The sequence below is a fragment of the Malaclemys terrapin genome, chromosome 2, assembly GCF_027887155.1.
Source record: "Malaclemys terrapin pileata isolate rMalTer1 chromosome 2, rMalTer1.hap1, whole genome shotgun sequence".
NCBI classification, from domain to species: domain Eukaryota; kingdom Metazoa; phylum Chordata; order Testudines; family Emydidae; genus Malaclemys; species Malaclemys terrapin.
In genome coordinates, this window is record NC_071506.1 from 81,604,754 (window position 1) to 81,623,638 (window position 18,885).

Genomic DNA, 18,885 nt, shown 5'->3' on the forward strand with positions numbered 1-18,885 from the left:
ATAAGACAAAACCCGCTCTCAGACAGCCCCAAACCAGACCGGGGGCTGGGTCGGCCCCCATTCCGGCCGCCAGGGGCCGCTCTGACTACACCCAGGCCTCCCTGCCTCCTTCCAGCTCCCGAGCCGTCTCGTTAGCAGTAGTAGGGCTCGCGTATAACAGCCACCGACGGAAGTTACGTTGTGCCGGGAAGCGGTTTCCGGATTCGGGATCAGAGAGAAATAACAACGAGCGTCGCAGACTGGTAATCGTCAAAAATCGGGGCGGGGCAGTGGCAGGGTTGTCTCTGTGCCCGGATGTGAAGAGATTCCATCCACTTGCTTCTGCTCTCTAGAGAGAGGCTACAGACTTCTGGGTGACATGGGAAAGGTGCACGAGCGACAGTGACCTCGCGCCCCTCACCCAGCTTACGCGAGCCCCTGCCCTCCCGAGCTCGCGCCGCGTGCCCCCGCTCCCCAGAACAGCCAGGAGAGCGGCTCGCGCCGCGAGCGCGCACCGGAGGAGACTCGCTGAGGTAAAGTGACCGCGGGGCGCCAGCCCGGCCCGCCAGAGGCTGAGCGGCCGCGGGCCCTTCCCTCGTGGTCGAGCCGCTTCCTCCAGTACCTTAGTCCCGGTTGTCGCCTCCTCTGGTTCCAGGCGCAGTGACTGTGGCTGGGGGAGGAAGATGCGCCTGGAGCGCGACCCCTTCGCCCCTGAACGCTGCCCACGGCCGCTCCCCGGCGGCGGGTCTCCGCGCCCTGAGCTCCATGAGGAGACGCCCCCGCCCCCGCTTTGGTTGTTACTGGGAGACTCAGGCTCGGGACCCTGGACAGGGTTTGCGCCCCCTCCCCCCGGGGTGCAAAGTCTACAGGCCGCGAATGATTTGTGTCAGCGGGCGGGGGACGCCAGCCCCTTGTCACGTAGCTTGGTCCCCGGTCCCGCTGAGTCCCCCCCACAGCTCGGAGCCAACTCTGAGGGAGGCTGGTATTTTCCGTCACTTTCCTGAGCCAGGATCGCTGATCAGTTTATAAGTGGCAGTCCTTATCTACTCTCCCACTTCCTCCAACCTCTGCAAGGCCTTAGACTGCCAACTCGTCGGGGCAGAGGCTGGGCCCTGCATGTCCAGAAAGCTCCTAGTGCTGCTAGACTTAAATGAGAACGAAGGGGGGAGTTAAACCGCAGCAGCTGTGTGTGGAAGAGGGTGGCACTTGATTGGATCCTCTTTGTTTCCACTGACAAACCTGTTCTCCATGTAACTCATCTGGGGGGCAGAAGTGCCAGTGGACTCTTTTCTGCTCTATGTATGGGGGGGATCAAGACTGCTATGACTAGCTTTTAAAAATGCCACAGACAGTGCACAGGGCCTACCGCTCACCTTATGAGGATCAACATTTGAACACCTTGAGATGGTGTAACAGGCCTGTAAATTACATTTATTAGCAAACAAAATAATTTTTTACAAGCTAATGCAAGTCTCTGTACGTAAGTTTGTGTGCTATGGCACTTGATAGTCAAATTTCTTACTAGCAGAAATCATGGCTTCCCTACTGATTGTGAGGAAAGATGAAAGGCTTGGAGGTAAAGCTTATCCACATAGCTGCTTCTGTGTCCTCAGAGGCTACTTGATTTTTTTAATTATGGAGTTAATTGGGAGAAGTGCTAACAATCTTATAAATAATCATATTCACAATTTGAATAATTAAATTCTGTTCCAGAGTTTGGGGACCTGATCCTGCAACTTGTGTGTGGGTGGCAGACACCATCAAAGTCAGTGGGCAATATAGAGCCAATGAATTGCAGGATTAAAATAGAGAGGCTAGAATTTGCTGAAATAAAGATCAGTTGGTTAGCCTGACAGACTGACTTTTTAATGAATAATTTTTAAACTTGATAGAGTGGGAAGCTTGTTTTCACAGTTTTAAAAAATCTAAATCAATTAGAAAATGTAAATTGGGACCTGACACAAATGTTTATATTTTCTAATAAGCTGAAAGATATGCTTTAGCCAAACAGCTGTTTGCCTCAATAAATGAAGGAAATTCCAATGGCCTATATCAGGGGTAGGCAACCTATGGCACACGTGCCAAGCTGATTTTCAGTGGCACTCTCACTACTGGGGTCCTGGCCACGGGTCCGGAGGGCTCTGCATTTTAATTTAATTTTAAATGAAGCTTCTTAAACATTTAAAAAACCTTATTTATTTTACATACAACAGTAGTTTACAGAGTAGCAGCCGTGTTAGTCTGTATCCGCAAAAAGAAGAACAGGAGTACTTGTGGCACCTTAGAGACTACTAACAAATTTATTAGAGCATAAGCTTTCGTGGACTACAGCCGAAGAAGTGGGCTGTAGTCCACGAAAGCTTATGCTCTAATAAATTTGTTAGTCTCTAAGGTGCCACAAGTACTCCTGTTCTTCTTTTAACAATAGTTTAGTTATATATTATGGACTTATAGAAAGAGACCTTCTAAAAATGTTAAAATGTATTACTGGCATGTGAAACCTTAAATTAGAGTGAATAAATGAAGACTCAGCACACCACTTTTGAAAGGTTGCCGACCCCTGGTTATATTATATGGAAGGTGAAACTAGATGATGTCATGTTCCTTTCTTGCCTTAACTTGTTTTAGTTTCATAGATTTTGGGGGTTGGAGTAACAGTTTTGTCATGGGGAGATAGAAATACTTTGCTATCAGCTTGTTGATGCAAAAAAATTGAACTGTTATAACAGTCTGATATTGGAAACCTCAATGGTAGTTGAAAATTTTAAATTGACTGAAAACTTAGAAGTATCTTTCAGTGCCCAGAATTGTTACCCAGACCAATACTGTAAAATTATCTGTAATTGTTCTGCCTTAACTAACTGAAAAAATACTTCTTCCTGAGCAGTGGTTACTTAAGGGGATGTAGAAAAAAGATATCTTCGCACAATAAGACTGTGCCTAAGAAGTACCAGAAGCCTACTTGTTGGAGAACTTAAACATACTAGTCAGATGTAGATATGAAAATCAATGGTGAAAGGCTCCACTAATATGGCTCAGGAGCAACTTTCTGGTGAGAAGCCTTGCTACTCCTCGTTCTAGGATTTCTGTCCAGATGTTGTCCCTGTCGTCTTCTCAGAAGTTCCATGTTTCATATTGGCCTTGTGTTTGTAAGTGTCTCAGGTTGGACCTTAACCTCCCTCTCCCTGCTGGAAGAGGGTTTTGGTGTCCACTTTTCTTCCGGGGTTTTCTGGCTGGTACTCATAGCTTTCCTGATCAGCATGAGTAGTAACAATTCTGACAACCTGGAGACTCTTAATAGCAGCAAAGAAACTAACCAGAATCTTGTTAATTTCTATGCTATTACTTACAATGCTATGAGGTGCAGGAAAAGCACCAGACCTGCTTGTTTGAAGGCTATGATAGAATATTTCCTTCCAGTTTGCCTTCTGTTCACTTTTGGAAGAATGCATAAGGGCTAGAAACTTTTCTTATTTAACCATATAAGTTCTTAAACAACCACATTCATTTTTGCATCATTGGAAATATAAGAGAAAAAGTGTTTAAATAGGAAAATGGCAAAAAATATTAAGTTTGAAAATAAAAGATGTATTCTTAAGTGGCTGTTAGCATAAATAGAAATATAAAAGGACGGTTTTCAGCTTCTAATATAAAAGTACTGTTCCTCACTGTCGTTTTGTTAGAGGGCTTGTCTGATGCTATAACATTTCGGAGGTTGGGAGTACAAAAGTGCATCATTAGTCTCTGCGAGGGATACATAAGAGAGCATATAGTGTTGCTTAGCATCTGACTATTGTACTGATGGGGCTCCAAAAAGTGCCGTCCAGTCCTCTGCTCCTTGGGGCTTTGGGTAATGGAATGCAGAGCTACAACTGCAACTGAAGGGTCCTGATATAAAATTCTGTCATGAAGACAGAATATGGAAGGTTGCATAAAGTCCACATGTCACTTTTACCTGAGACTCTCCTACTTTAAAGCTAATTATTATTTGAAAGAATGAAAAAATGTAATATAGGTGGTCAGGAGCAATATATGCCTGAGTTCAGAGACTGAGAAATAGAAGGGAAAAGTTAACAAAATAAACATACTGGATCTAAATATCTCCATAAATGTTTTATTCTTTATAGGTGACATGTAATGCCTTGTCTACAACCAAATTTATAAGGAATGCTTTTGGCACAGCTTGATAAGTTACTTTTTCTGAAACATCGATCGCTTCTTATAAAATACCTGTAAGTAAAATAAATGTAGTATACTAAACTTAAAATGGCTTAACAGATTTTGCTTTCTGATGGTGACTAGTACACACTGATAGTAAATAGATAAAATTAATAATCCATTATGTCTCCTTTTATATAATATGGCTAATAATGTACATTAACAATAGAAGTAGCTGAAAAAAATTGTAGACTTTTGGTTCAATTGTTGTTTTGCAGAAATGGCAGCCCAAAAAAGGAAGTCTGCAATAGCAGAATCTTCTGCTAAACGTCGGAAGCTGGATAAGAACAGCAAATCATCAACAAATAAAGAAAGAGAGGTGTCAGCCATGAAACATGTCTCAAATAAATCAAAGCCAAATAAAAATGCAATGCAGAAGAAAGCAGTGCTTAAAATCTCGGTCAAACCTAACAGGTCAGTGGTAAATAAAGCCATCAATAATTGTGCTAGGCGGTCCTCCCATTGTAAACTAGTGCAGAAACATTCAAAGCAGAGAGAACTTCAATTAAAGAAAAGATCCAGTAAAACAGTACCTATGAAAAAATCATCCCTGAAATCATTAGGTAGGGTATCTACTACTAAAACACCCTCCAGATCTTCACAAATAAACCATACTACTTTCTTGAAATCTACAAAGACTTCCTCCAAAACAGGTCCTGAAGGGAAGGACAAATGTGCTTTACAAACCAAAGTTTCAGTTGAAAGCAAGAGACAGCAATTAAAATCAACTTCAGATATTAAAAAGAATTCATCGAAACCCCAAAGTATTAGGCAATCTGTCTTGCAGTCTGTAAAAACTTTAAATGAAACTACACTTAGGAACATACATGTGGATATGAAATCTGTAAAGGGAAATTCTACAGAAAGTAATTCTTGTACAAGTTCTAAAGTTGTAAAAATTACTGATAAAAATTTAGGGATACAAGTTCAGAGTCCTAAAAAGAATCTTGCAAAAAAGTCAACTTCTCAAGATGCTGAACAATCATTGATTAAATCTTTCGGTGACAACAAACGTGAACCTGAATTAGGAATGCGCATGTTGACAAGATCATCAGGCACAAACACTAAAATAACTGTCAAAGACACACAACAGCAACCAAAAGCCACAAAAAATAAGGAAGTGTGCCAGAAAAAGTCAGTACAAGACATTCCTAAGCCAAGACACATCATTATCCCAGATGAGCAACTAACTAGGCGATCTCATAGATTGCAGCAGTTATCAGATATGTCAGCAAGATCCCTTCGTAATAGGGAAATTAAAGAAGGAAAAACTTCAGAAGTGCAACAGGGCACTCAAACAAAAGGATGTATTCAGAGTACTAGAGTTGAAACAGTTAAACCTCTTAAGCAGAAAACAGAACAGAAAAATAAGAAAACAAAATCTAATTTTATAAGTGGAGATGAAGAAATAACTGTAGGAATAACCAGCTCTCTGCCAGAGAAAAAATGTAAAATGGACCATAAAACCAATGATTCCAACAGTTCTCAACATAGCCTGCAAGACTCAAGATTATTTCTTGATCATAAAAAAGTAGAAATGGTAAGTCCACTTCAACCAACTTCTGTGACAATAAATAAGGAAAAACAACCAATGCATCAGAATGTGAAAAGCAGTGTAAAAGCAAAGAAAGTTTCGCAGCCACCTGTAAATGAAAGAGATCTAGCCAATCAGCCGGAGAAGGTTGTGAAGTCCAAACGGGTAAGCATTCTTGAACTCTGTGAAGAAATTGCAGGTGAAATTGCGTCCGATACAGTAGAGGTGAAAAAAGATTCTCCCAACACTGAATATAGAAAAGGAGAAGAGAAACCTGCAGAAACACAGCTGTCACAGACTATATTGCTTACTCAGAAGGAACCAAATCAGAGCACTCAGTGCAAGCGTTTTTTCCCCAGCAAAAAAGGAATACCTGTCAAATGTGTTCTGAATGGCAGAAATAGTCCTGCAAACAAAAACTCTAAGTGGACCAAAATTAAACTAATGAAAGCTAATAATATACATCAAAATAAATTAAACTCTGCAAGTGTTCCCAAGCTGGATTTGTTAGAAACTAAAATTAAAGTTCCAGAATCAAGTCAAGCAACGGATGCAGAAATACAGCTTTCAAAGGCCCAAGGTAAATTGTCAGTGACAAAGCCATGTGAGAATAAAAGTGCAACTCATGTACAGGAGAAATTGGGAGCAGTTTCTTCTGAAACAGTCAGAGCTAAAGATGTGACACCAGAAACAAAGCAACCCACAAAAAAAGTTGCTGAAAATGGCTTGTTGGATAATCGGACAAAACATGTTCCTGAGCCAACGCTAGATGAGGTAATTCTTTTTATTTATGGAATGTGGTGGGAGGATACTTTCCTAAAGTTGTTCTAGTACCTAACAGTGCTCGTGTAACTAGCTTTTTATCAGTAACATTTTGTGCAACTAAACCATTTCAGTACAGGAATCTTAATCTGCTATTGAGTTGCCTTGTGCTTCTATTATAAATCAAATAGGAAAACAAATCTGTTATGTAATACTAAGGGCAATAGTTTTAAAAAAATAAAATTCTCCTCCAATAACTCAAGTGCATAGCACAACAAATCAAAATGTCATGGCTGATTAATTTAAAATACCATAACTATGTTTTGCTGAAAATGTACATTAAGGGGAATGGGAGGACAAAGTACTACTTATGCTCATGATTAGGTTTGTTTAAATGTAATGTTCTAAGAACACAGGAGTACATGTAATAACCATATTCTTTCCAAATAAGCATTCATATGCACTGAATGTGTAATGTAACAACATTTTCCTACATCAGATAGTGCCACAGATATATACATGGGGTTGCTTATCAGTTCATTAAGCAAAGTCTTAAAGAGAACTGGGAAAAGTGTTAAACTGATCTTGTAGGAACTCAATAATGGTTTTACTCATAAAATATTTAATTAATGAAATGGGGACAGAACTAAGAGAGAGAGATGGAGCAGTTTGACTTTGATCTATCATCTGTTCTATTGTGTTGTTCAGAGTTTTAGCTTGCATTTGGATACAAGTCCAGAAAGCACTCCAGTGAAAAGTACTACAGCAACAGCACCACCACCTAAGCAAGCCAAAAAGGAGATAGAGAATGAATCTCAAGGTAAAAAATCTCTAAACTGTAAATTCTGTGCACTCTGAGAGGTCTGTTAATGGTGGTGATGAAGGAATCCTCTTCTTCCTTTTCAAATAGGAAGGTTACAAAATTTATTGGTGTCAGCAGGGCATGAAAACTTACCTTGTAGTCCTAGAACTATTATCAAGGTGAAAAATATGGTATCTGGCAACCATGCTCTCCAGAGCCACATTCCCCAGTAATTTAAAAGAATAAAAGTTATGTACTCAGTTTAAAAGTAATATACCAACAGCACTTGTTGATGCCTAATTTTTTGGGCTATATTAGATTATTACTGGTGGAATTAATCAAATATATTAGAATAGTATTTGGCCAGTTACAAGAACCAGTTGAATACCAAAAAATATTACTCAGATATAATATATAATGTCAGTAAAATCAGATGTTGAGTACTCGTCTACCAACTTGACTTATTTCATCCTTTGCTTTTTGTTTTTACCTTCTTTTCCTTCCTGTCTTCACTCAACTCTTTTTTTTCCAGTAACTGATCATGGCTTGTGAGTTGTCATTGGTGTCTGTTTTCTCTCTCTCTTTTTTTTTTTATCCCCCTCTATGTATTCTCTACTTTCTTTTAACTACTTCTCCATATACTCTTTCAATATTATTCTCCTTATCTCATCACCCATTCTTTCTCTCCCACTCTCCCTTCATCTGCACATCTACACACAGGACTTGGAATTTTTACCAGGTACCTAATAGTAAGGAGACTTATTCACCTGATCGTGGACTGATACAAAAAGTGGGGCAATGCTCAGGTGAAAAGCCTTGCTCCCCTGCAGCAGGTGAGAAAAGGAAGGGTGCTTGAATTTCTTCTAGGATGCTGATCCCTGGACTCTATTCAATGGTTCCATCTTTCCTGTCAGCTTCTGGCTAGTAGATGTCTGATAAACTTGAAACTCCGTCTTCTCTGGCTGCTGGAAGAGGAGCTGCATTCTCTGTGTTCTCCTTTTGTATCTGAGTCTTCTGGTTGCTAAAAGGGTGAGGGTTCTCAGTCTACACCCTCCCTTCCTCTGGGCTGATGTGCTGAGGGGAGGGACTGTCCACTATTCTACCCTGTGCTCCACTTTTTGGCTGATATAAGGGCGGTGTTTATAATGCTCTGCCCTTCCTCCAGACTCCATATTTAGACTCCCCTTCCTTAGTGCCTGTCTCCCTCCATAGCTTTCCCACATTGCAGTAGAATGAAACTGACGGGACTTGTTAATTTTATTTCTGTCTGCTGGGATCTGAAAAATGACAATGACAACTTTTTGCCATACAAAGTAGTGGTGAGAAAGGTTATCTGGCAACTTAAAAAAAAATGGACTGCTCAGAGCAGGTGACTTTCTTCAGTCTGGGAGGGCAGCCTAACTAGAAGGAAAATTGCCTTGAAACCCCCATTAATGGGTTAAATGAAGCTTTGTGTTGGGCAGTGGCAACACCAGTGCCATCTGTTTGCAGTCCACAAAGTCGGTGGGAAAGAGAATGGGCATGCACTGAGTTCAACAAGGGAAAGGCCCTTGGTTGGCATCCCTGACGTACACTGCAAAGTGATTACATGGATGCAAGCAGTTTCTGCAGATAGTGGATGCTTGCACAATGACCCATCCAGAGATGAGGAGAACAAGACGACAAAGAAAACCATACTTTGTCAGTCTTTCCTCTGCCTCTTCTTGTGGAAGAGCTGAGCAGCAGCAGAGATGTGGAGTTGTCCTGCCCTCTTAGGAAGAAGCACTGCATTGGTTTCATCTTAGTTTGATCTTGGAACACCATCTTCAAAAACATCAGGGTTAGAAACTTTCTAAATTTGTTTGGATTCTGTAGTGATTGATGGCTCTTGCCCAGGAAAGCTTACTTTTCACTCTGGGCTAGTGAATGTTTTCCAGTCTGGAGCATGGAGTTGAGTAAACTCTCTGTGGATGATCCATCTGATAAGAAATGTTAAGTGAATTGGCAACTTGTACAGTTCTCCTTACTACATTCTTCTTGACAAATTAAACAATGAATCTTCAGTTTTCTCATTTTTGCTCTTTTCTCCTGCCCCCCACCCCTGGTTCCCTTACACTCAAAGATTTTTATCCATATCTTTTGTTTACCACTGCCTTATTTCTAACAGTATACATCTCTTCTCTCACCCTCTTCACTTATTTGTATGCATCCCTTCTCAAGGAGGAACTAGAGTTACTACTTTTTACCTCCCCTTCTCCATCAAATTCCCACAAATTTGCAACCGTTCATCTATCTGAAGAGGGCTGCATTCACCTCTCTCAGGAACCTGTCAGCACTGTTCCAGTTGTCAAGTCTTGGTCAGTGTAATGTGAAAATCTCCCCCTCGCCTCTCATGGTTCAAGAAGCAAAGAACCAAACTCCATCCTAAACAATAAGTATCCTTATTAGATCACTGATACATCTCTTACTCCTCTCTGATGGCATGCCATGCTCTTGCCTTCTCTCCATTTCCTTGTGATAGTGCCTGGCCTTGTGATGCCCTATGCAATGTTTCATCAGCAGGTCTAGCCGTTTACTAAAAGATGACACTTGTGCCATTCTTCTTTTCAGTGCAGCTCCAGCTTTTTGAAGTGTCACATGCAGTAACAGTATTGTTAGGATCCTTTACTGTTGCTGGGGGTTAAGAAAAATATTCTCTCTTCTCTCCCCTCCCTCTCCTCCCTCCCCCCTTATTGCATTTCCTAACTCTCTCTCTTTCCCCTACCCTACTACTGAGCAAGTCAGAGATCGTATTTATGGCTCTGCTGCTGTACACAGTAGTACCCAATTGACGTCAGCATGAGCGGGTTGAAACTAAAATTCAGATTAAGTCTGCTGCTCCTCCCTGGCTATTGAGCGAGAGAATCATGTTCAGCAACAGTGGATATGTGTAATTTTCATGTAAGGTAAGTTTAAATATTTAGTGTGGAGAAATATGTGACTCCTGCACGAAATTTGCACCATTTCATTACATGATTTTATTTATTTATTTTTTTTACAGATAAAGTATAGTGTGTTTAACATGGTCTTGCATATCTCTTTGCTGTAGTGAAGTTAACGTGTTTTGCCAAGTTTGCTTTTTCTATTAAGAGAAATTTTATAATGAAATGACATTATTAACCTGATTAACTGCAGGTTCGGCTCCCAAGCAGTTGGTGCGCACTTTATTCACAAATCAGACATCTGAGACTAGTGAGAAGAGGTATAGTACTTTTTTATTCTTTATTATATTTATGGAATGACAGTAGCCCCTCCTTAGGTAAAGTTGCCATTATACGACCATTTTTTTTTTTTTTTTTTTTAAACATGGAAATCTGTGTCTCATCCTTTCCATAAGAGACCGAGTTCTGTGTAATCCAGTTTACCAAAGGAGGTTGTCAGTGGAAAAAGCACTAACTTCAGCTTTGGTGAAAAAATTATCATACAGCCTGGCTGCAATGTGAGTTGCACCTTTTTTTTGAAAAAGTGGTAATTAGCAGAGCTAAAAAATACTTAACATTTTGCATTGCTTTTTGCCAGATCCTAACCTGAGACTCTAAAATAGATGATGACTAAAGTTAAGTTTATGAGGTTCACCTATTCAGAGGAGGAAGGTTCCTGTAGTTTTTCAGTTACAAAAATCTTGTAATAGTCAATACACTTTTTAATGGAGATGTTTTAGGTTTTTTGTGGTCCCCCAACCCCTCCACACTGAGCTTTGTGCCCCAATCTACCTTAAATCTAGTTGCACAGTGAGGCCCTGAGAAAATCAGAAATTCTGGCTGCCTTATCCACAACTTTTTTTTCCTCATTTGCAACCACACAAAGTAGAATGCTTCACTTTTAATGATATAATGGCTGTGCCAGTTCTGGCCACTCTGTCATACGCACTCTCCTGATTGTTTTCAATATTATTTGTCTAATCAGACCTCATTGAGAGTGTCAAATGGCAATGTACAGAGTCAAAGTAATGGACACTATTATTCCATATCCTAACCAGTGATCTTAGTGTCATTAGACGTAAAGTATAATGTTCACAATGGAGATATGAAACCAGTTATAAAGCACTGCTCTGTAATTCAGATTTTCAGTCTTCACCTACAAGCTAGACAAATACAGTGGCTTTTCAAAATTAACCCAGAGATTGAGGACTTCTTAACTTTTAGAAAATTTTCTTGATCCAAAAATAACACCACTGTCAAAAAAGCCATAAAAAGATGGGCAGATGTAAGTTTAAATATCTAAACTGAATACTTCTAAATTTTGAGTTTCTTGCAGATTTAATCTTGAATTTTTTTTGCTTTTGTTTAGTTTAGAGAGTTTTATAAAGATTGTTGCTCTTAGTTGCTGATGTGAGTGTGGTCTTATCTTCAACTTCACCTAAGCTAAGTTTTCTGTCTGGAAATGGAGAATGTTCATATTGTTGCAAGCTTGAAAAAAGACTTCTTGGCTAATAAATTTGTGCTCCCTTTGCTATTTTAGATATTTTGTTTTCATAAGTGCTTTCTTAACACATGTCCCAGATACTGCTCCTCTAATCCTATTTGAGACCTGATTGACATAAAAATGTCACATGTGGTATAATTTCACTGCAGGCCCAAGGAGAAAAGATGTAATAGGAAAGATCACTCTTTAATCCATAATTATTTCCAGTAATTAACGAGTCAGAAGAAATGGTGAATCAAATGAAAGAGACATGAATTCATGTCTTAAGTCTGGCATGCCAACACTTCTTTAGATATAACTTGTAGAGCAAAAATTTCAACGTATGTAAAAGCTTATAATTCATCTACTGCAACAGACTCTGGCAACTATTAGCATCTTGTTAATAAGAACTATGTTGCTCTGTCTGATCGCCGCTTTGCAAAAAAGTTAGGATTAGTAATTGCCAAATAGAGGTGCTTGTGGTGTGTCTTTTTTTTATTGTGTGAGAGAGATTAATGACCTCTAGGAGCCTCTCATTCTAAATCCTCCTGCTGTCTCCTCCTTTTGGAAAAAGTTCTCTAGAGCTCTGTGGGGAAGTGTTGGTTGGTAACAATCCCTTTTCTACTTCCCTCAAATAACACAACTAACAGGAAAGTTGGAGCAGGAAGAACTTTTAGCGAACTTTTAGGAAGAACTTTTGATCTGCCTCTGAGGTAGGCAGTGCCAAGTTGGCTTCTTTTCTCCATGCAGTGGGAAAGTCCCTTTTAAAAACATTTTATGAGAGAAGAAAAGCCACAGGATGTGTATACATAGCCTGTGCACAGGTCCTTTTCAAAGGTGTGGGGGAAGGAATTATCTTCCGTAAGGGACTGGAATGGTGTGGTCTAGACAGAAACTGTTCTGCTCCTCTCCTGGTGATATTGGACCGCTACTAACTCTGACAATAATTTGTCTGTGAAGTGAAAGTCAGAGGGAAAATTACTGTAACTGACTTTTGAGATATATATGAATTGTAGATGAAATTGACCACTATGTCTATACTACATTGCATCGTTATGTGATAAGTAAATTGTCCAGTCATTCATAATTATTTCTTCCCACTAGCTACATAGTTTATAATTTATGATACTCACAAGTGGTGCACTTTTTTGGTTGATCATCTTGGCTATAGTTTGAATATATCAAAATTGTAAACTAAAACATGTATGCTTTTAGTCCTTGTTTTGAAATTTAAATTTATTTAAAATGATTTACATTTATAGTTGTATTTTTGAAAATACCTAGTCAGAAGGGCCTTATTGACAGAAAATATGTTTGTTTAAAGGGTCCCTTTGCCAAACCATTCATTAGCATCAAGGGGCAGTAGCTTCCTGTCATCAGAGCAGCATATTCAAAAATTAAGAGAAGCAGGAAAAGATGACAAACAGCTGATCATAGTAAGTACTTTCCTTTTAATGTTGCCAACTGTGTATTTCTCAAACTTATGTGTCATAAGCCTGCATCTTGAAATGTTAACATAACCTCTACAGTAAATATTTTTGAATGAGCTGTCCTACCTTTTAAATGTTATGAACTTATCTTAAATGTAGTTATCCTTACATAGTGTTGTTTCTGTAATTTCGTAATCACTAACCATTTCTCACTTTCATTCAATTGTTGGCATTAAAAAGTGATGCTGGACTGATTATTGTAGAATCCATATTGTTTAAACTGAGTCTTCCAACATTTCAGTTTTTGTTTTAAATAGGCTTTATTTGCTTTCTCAAATACAAAGAGGAGCTTTATTTATAAAGGAAAGTGGAAAGGAAGAGAAATAAATTTGCCTTTGCATATAAACTAATCCTCAGTTTATGCAAATTATAGAATCTGACTAGTGGGGATAAGCGAGTGTATCTGGCAGATTTTTCTGTGTGAGGTTACATATAAATGCATTACACTTATGTAATGATATATGGATATTTTTTCTAAGGCACTGATTAAAACTAACGATAGGGAAAGAACTTTTCCACAAATCATTGATGAGCTAGCTCCATCAATAACGGATACAGCGAGAGGCATATTTAAATAATTAAAAATAAATTGTTAAACTAAAGTACAAATAGCTATTTCTACTAAAGAAAAAGTGGAGCAAAAACTATTCAACCAAAGAATTTCAAAATGTCAAGTGGGGCAAAAGCACACAAATTGTCCTAGTTTAAAGGACCTCACAACACTGCAGCAGAACCAATTAAAAAATTGAACCTGTTAAAGCAGACATTACCACTACCCGCACTTTTGTAATATTAAAAAATTACTAAGAAATAGATAGGCATGAGAGTCCTTAATCTGCTAAAAACATATAATAAGGACACGAGCCTGAAGTCTCTCTCTTTCCTGAAGCATGAAATTTGCCTCTTTGGGTGGGATTACAAGATAAATATATATATGTTCAGAAATGCCAGAATATTAAACTGTTCAGAAATGTGATATCTAACACTTACTTGCAACATTCTCAATTATTGCCTGTTTAGGTCTCAGGTGCCTAATTTTAAACATACAAATAATCCCCTTTACTTCAGCAGGGCTGAATGGGGGCCTTAAAACCCAACTTTTGGTTGTACAATAATAGGATTTGATTGGTCTTTGATATAGGTTCTTTGTAAGGAAAAAATAGCTATGATCTTCACGGATCATAAACCAATACTTTTTGTAACTGACTGGCTTATTTTTCTCATTTTCAATTTTTTTTTAAGAAGAGTGGTTTGTTCAGTCCCACAACAAAAAGGAAAAGTCTTAGTTATGTAGTATCTAGTGTAGTAATTTTAGAGGGAGGAAAAAAGGATAAGGGTCTTCATCAAAATGCGTGAGAAAACAAATTTACATCTGAGACTAGTTCATTGTGTTTTATTTTAATGTGTATTTCTGCCGGTTTAAAAGTCGAGCGTGACACTATCAGTTTTAACAAAATAACACAATCTCCAAAATATTAATTGTATACAACTCTTAACATTTTAACCCAGTCCCTGTTTATCAATGAAGGATATAGTTGTTATACCTGTAGTTCACTTTAATCAAATAATAGTGTATATGAGACAGGACACAAGCTATAAATCACTGTCTGCAAAAACTGACTAAAGCCTTCAATCTAGGTGCACAGAAGATTACTCTGCCAAGTTAGCTTTTTTTTATAAAATGTGAAACTAGAACCAGTTGAAAGAGTGGCAATTGCATTACATTTTAGAAAAAATCTTGTTTTTTGAAGTTCATAATTGGCAATATTATTTTTTGACTAACTATTTCCAGATATTTAGTCTTTTAAAGAAATGTGTAAATGAGTATTTGCTATATAGTGTGTACAGAGCCCATTTAAAACTGTTTGCAAACATATAATATATAGTAATTATCTTGTAAATATTGGCTGAAAACATATTTTACATCTCTTAGACTTTCTGGCATGCTGTTAGGAGCAGCATTTTATTATACTCTTATTGTAAACAACATAGTTCAAATTGCTGCTCAGACCCATTCACTACTTAATTAAAACATTAAACATCCAATTTTTTAGGAGTTTTGTTCTTATCAGTGGTAAGAAAGTTATTCCTATGGTGGCTCCTATGGTTTGAGATAGGGATAGATGTGATCCTCTTGAGAATCTATCTCTCTACCCCATCTCTTCTAACTTGCCAAAAAAACTCTCATCTTTCAGAGGTGTTCTCTGTTGTAAGATGTTAGGACCTTTAAGCACAACATTAATTACCACTTCTTTACTGTAGCGGTGACCATGTTAGTATTTTGGCTTTACATTTGTGCATTTTATGACCCTTTTTCATTCTGTTTGTACAATGCCAGAGTCCTTGGGACTGAGGTATGATATAAACCTTATCAAATATTCTTATAAATTCTACCATTCTGTTCAGTATTTGGAGTGAATGTTATGGGTAAAACAGTTTTCCCCCATATGCAGTTTTATATTATCTGTTTAACAAGAATTTAGTCCATAATATGTTCGCATATTATCTCTTTATAGTGTATATATGTACTGAATACCTTTTGTATTACATGTGAGTATAAAATGTATAACAAGCTCAATTTGTCGGCAAAAGGCATTAAAAATGGTCTTGCAATGTTTGCTTTTAAATGACAGTTTGTTCTCTCTCAATATAAAAATCTTTTACAACTTGAAGTTGTTCTAATACTGAATACTTGTACTGATTTTTTTTCAATTTTTTTTTTATGGTGCATGTCACTAGTGTCTGAGCATGCCTAACCATTAATTATTCCTCACATCACAACTATTATTCTCATTTTATTGATGTAAAACTGAGGCACTGAAAGATTAAATGTCTTGCCCAAAGTTACACAGGAAGTCTGGCAGAGCCTAGATCTTCTGAGTGCCTTAACAAGATCATTTTTCCTCTTTTTATGAAGGTTACAAAACAAACTTAAAAGAGCAGTGAAAACCTAATACTATGTGTGCACACACACTCAGAAATATACTTTGGAGGAAGAATCTTTTTATGTTTTTTTACATACATTAAATCCTTGTAGCAACTTTCAGGTCAGTACGATCTCTGTTTTACAGACCATGGAAAGTAACGTAGCAAGATTCAGTGACTTGCCCAAGGTTGTATAGACTGGGTTAGAATTTAAGTCCCTGATTATTGTTGTGTTCACATTAATATAACAGTCCAGTCTGAGATATTCTGAACTATGATATAGGAAGTCAGACCTTAAATAACTTCTAAAATCTTACATATTCAGTGGACATTGTTGCTGGTTAAATGAGCTCCCAAATTTATGCAAAATTAAGTTTTTTTTGTTTGTTTGTTTTTAATTAAACTTACGATGAGTAGAAATGTTCCATCCCCTTCCTTAGAAAGTTTTAAACAAATACTCCCTTGCTGTATTTGCATCCTAGATTTTTAATGGAGTTCAAAAAAGAATTAGGTAAATTAATGAAGGATAAGTCCATCAGTGGCTATTAACCAAGATGGTCATGGATGGAACCCCATGCTCTGCGTGTCCCTAGCCTCTGTTTGCCAGAAGCTGGGAGTGGATGACATGGGACAGTGGGATGACATGACTCCATGATTGCCTGTTCTGTATGTTTCCTCTGAAGTATCTGGCACTGGCCACTGTTGGAAGACTGGATACTGGGCTAGATGGACCACTGGTCTGACACACTATGGCCATTCTAAATGCAAGTACATGAGAACCTGAAAATGAAATTGATGTCTCGTTAATTCTTCTTCCATGTTGATAGGACCGCAAAATTTAAACTGCATAGGGAGCTTTTTTTGTCTTCAATTTTAATAAAATAAGGGGTTTTTGTAACATAAGCAAGAATTTGCTTTTTAAGATTTTTATACCGATATCCTCAATGCCAACATAGTAAAACCACCTCCAAAAGCAGCATTGAGCCATGGTCAATGTGTTTGAGGTTGGCACAGCACAAATGTAGATACTGCACTACCTGTGTCAACCCTAACAGTCCTCCAGCAGCTGTCTCACAATGTCTGACACTGACTGCTCAGGTCACAGTTGTGAACTCCTGTCCTGGGGTCTTGGAGACCAGAAGGCTCATTGACCCCACTCGAAGTCCTGCAAATTTTTGAAATGCCTTTTCCTGATTGTCCAGTTTGGCAAGCACACCTAGCAGCTCTCAATTCTTGTGTGCAACTGCCTAGCTGACCATATTGGCTACGTGCTCCAGATGAACTGCAGCTTGGAGTAGACAAGAGACATTGGATTTCCTGGGCCTGTGGAGAGAAGAGGCTGTGCAAAAACAGCTACAGACCAGCCATAGAAGTGTGGACATCTGCAGATTTCACAGATGATTCACGAGCAGAGGTACAACAGGGATCAGCAGCAGTGCTGTGTGAAAGCGAAGGAACTGTGGCAGGTGTAGCAGAAGGCCAGGGAGGCAAACAATTGATCTGATGCCAAGCTGCAGACCTGCCACTTTTTACAAAGAGCTGCATGCCAAACGTGGTGGAGACTCCACCACCACCACCATGGATATCTCCAAGGAGCCTGGGGCACAGGCCCCTGGCATGAACAGCGAGGACGAGGGGAAGGTGGAAGAGAATGGAGGACGTGCAACTGGGGGGGTCCAGCTATGCCATGAGCCAGGAGCTGTTTGAGACTCCACCACAGCCCAGTCAGTTTTGGCAGTTAAGCACATGCAAGCCCAATGCAGGGGAAAGAACCTTGGGTAAGTATATAAATTTATTTTCCATTACGGTTATGGTGCTTCTAGCTTAAGAGAACACAGCGATTTGACTCTTTAGTAATTTACTTGTACTAGAAGTATTGGTACAACAAAGAGAGGTAGAGTGTTATGCTTTTCGTTCCCCTGTAGAGTTAGGTAGGGGGGGCTGCGCAGAGCAGTTTGTTTATACTCTCGGAGAATCCTCTTGAGAGCTCTCAATGAAATTTTCATGGAGGTGCTCAGCAATCCTCTCCTAAAGCTTTTTAGGGATGGCAGCCTTATTTCTTCCTTCATGGTAGGCTAGCTTCCCACACCAGTTGTAATAATTTTGGCAGTCTCCATTGCAGTAAATAAGCTAGTGGTGGACAGGCCCAGGTGGCTTCGGGTTGCCAACAGCAGCTGTGCTCTCTGTGCCTTGTTACCCTCAGGAGTGAGAGATCTGCTGAAATCGCCACCACTGTGGAAAATGGTGCCAGTATTCAGTGCCATTGCCCATCACTCATAGTTCCATGCAACTGCGCAATCCCTTCCTCATTTCCCTCACTCTTAGCAGGCCATACTCACCATGGCTGGAGCTGAGAGAGTGGTACTGTGCACAAGCACTCTGAAGCAAAAGTGTCAGCAAGCATGTATTGTTTAAAACTTTTGGGGAGCAAGGGAAGGGAGTTCTGAATCTTAACTTTGCTTTCCATTGTGAGTATACTGTCGGAGAAAAACTGAGTTCTCACTATTTTGTTTAGGTACAGCAAGTCAGAGGCTTTATTATTAACTCTCACATGTGCAGAGGAGAGAGCAAGTAGGTCTCTCTCTGGTAACTAATTACAGCAAGCATTTATACCTTTCATTACAGAAATAATGAGGGACAGCTGCATTTTGTTTATACATAGGCCATCTTGATATCTCATTTCCTTACTTGTTTTGACTCTTGCCTACATACAATTAGTTTCTATACCTTATCTACACAAGGTCTTCTACACC

The 18,885-nt window shown here is 39.1% G+C and overlaps 1 protein-coding gene across 5 annotated transcripts in view; it reads left to right on the top strand.

Moving 5' to 3' along the window:
* Nucleotides 1-279: 279 nt before the first annotated feature.
* The window catches only part of ESCO1 (establishment of sister chromatid cohesion N-acetyltransferase 1), a 61,526-nt gene continuing 42,920 nt past the window's right edge, over nt 280-18,885 (top strand). For 2 of the 5 annotated variants that reach the window (XM_054017726.1, XM_054017725.1), the window contains exons 1-6: nt 281-512; nt 4,107-4,211; nt 4,416-6,505; nt 7,202-7,313; nt 10,449-10,515; nt 13,042-13,153. In XM_054017726.1, coding sequence (XP_053873701.1) covers nt 4,418-6,505; nt 7,202-7,313; nt 10,449-10,515; nt 13,042-13,153 — 2,379 coding nt within the window. In that variant the 5' untranslated portion in view covers nt 281-512; nt 4,107-4,211; nt 4,416-4,417. Of the gene's footprint in view, nt 513-4,106; nt 4,212-4,415; nt 6,506-7,201; nt 7,314-10,448; nt 10,516-13,041; nt 13,154-18,885 lie in introns of all 5 variants that reach the window. The other 3 variants (XM_054017727.1, XM_054017723.1, XM_054017724.1) reach the window with 3 other exon arrangements.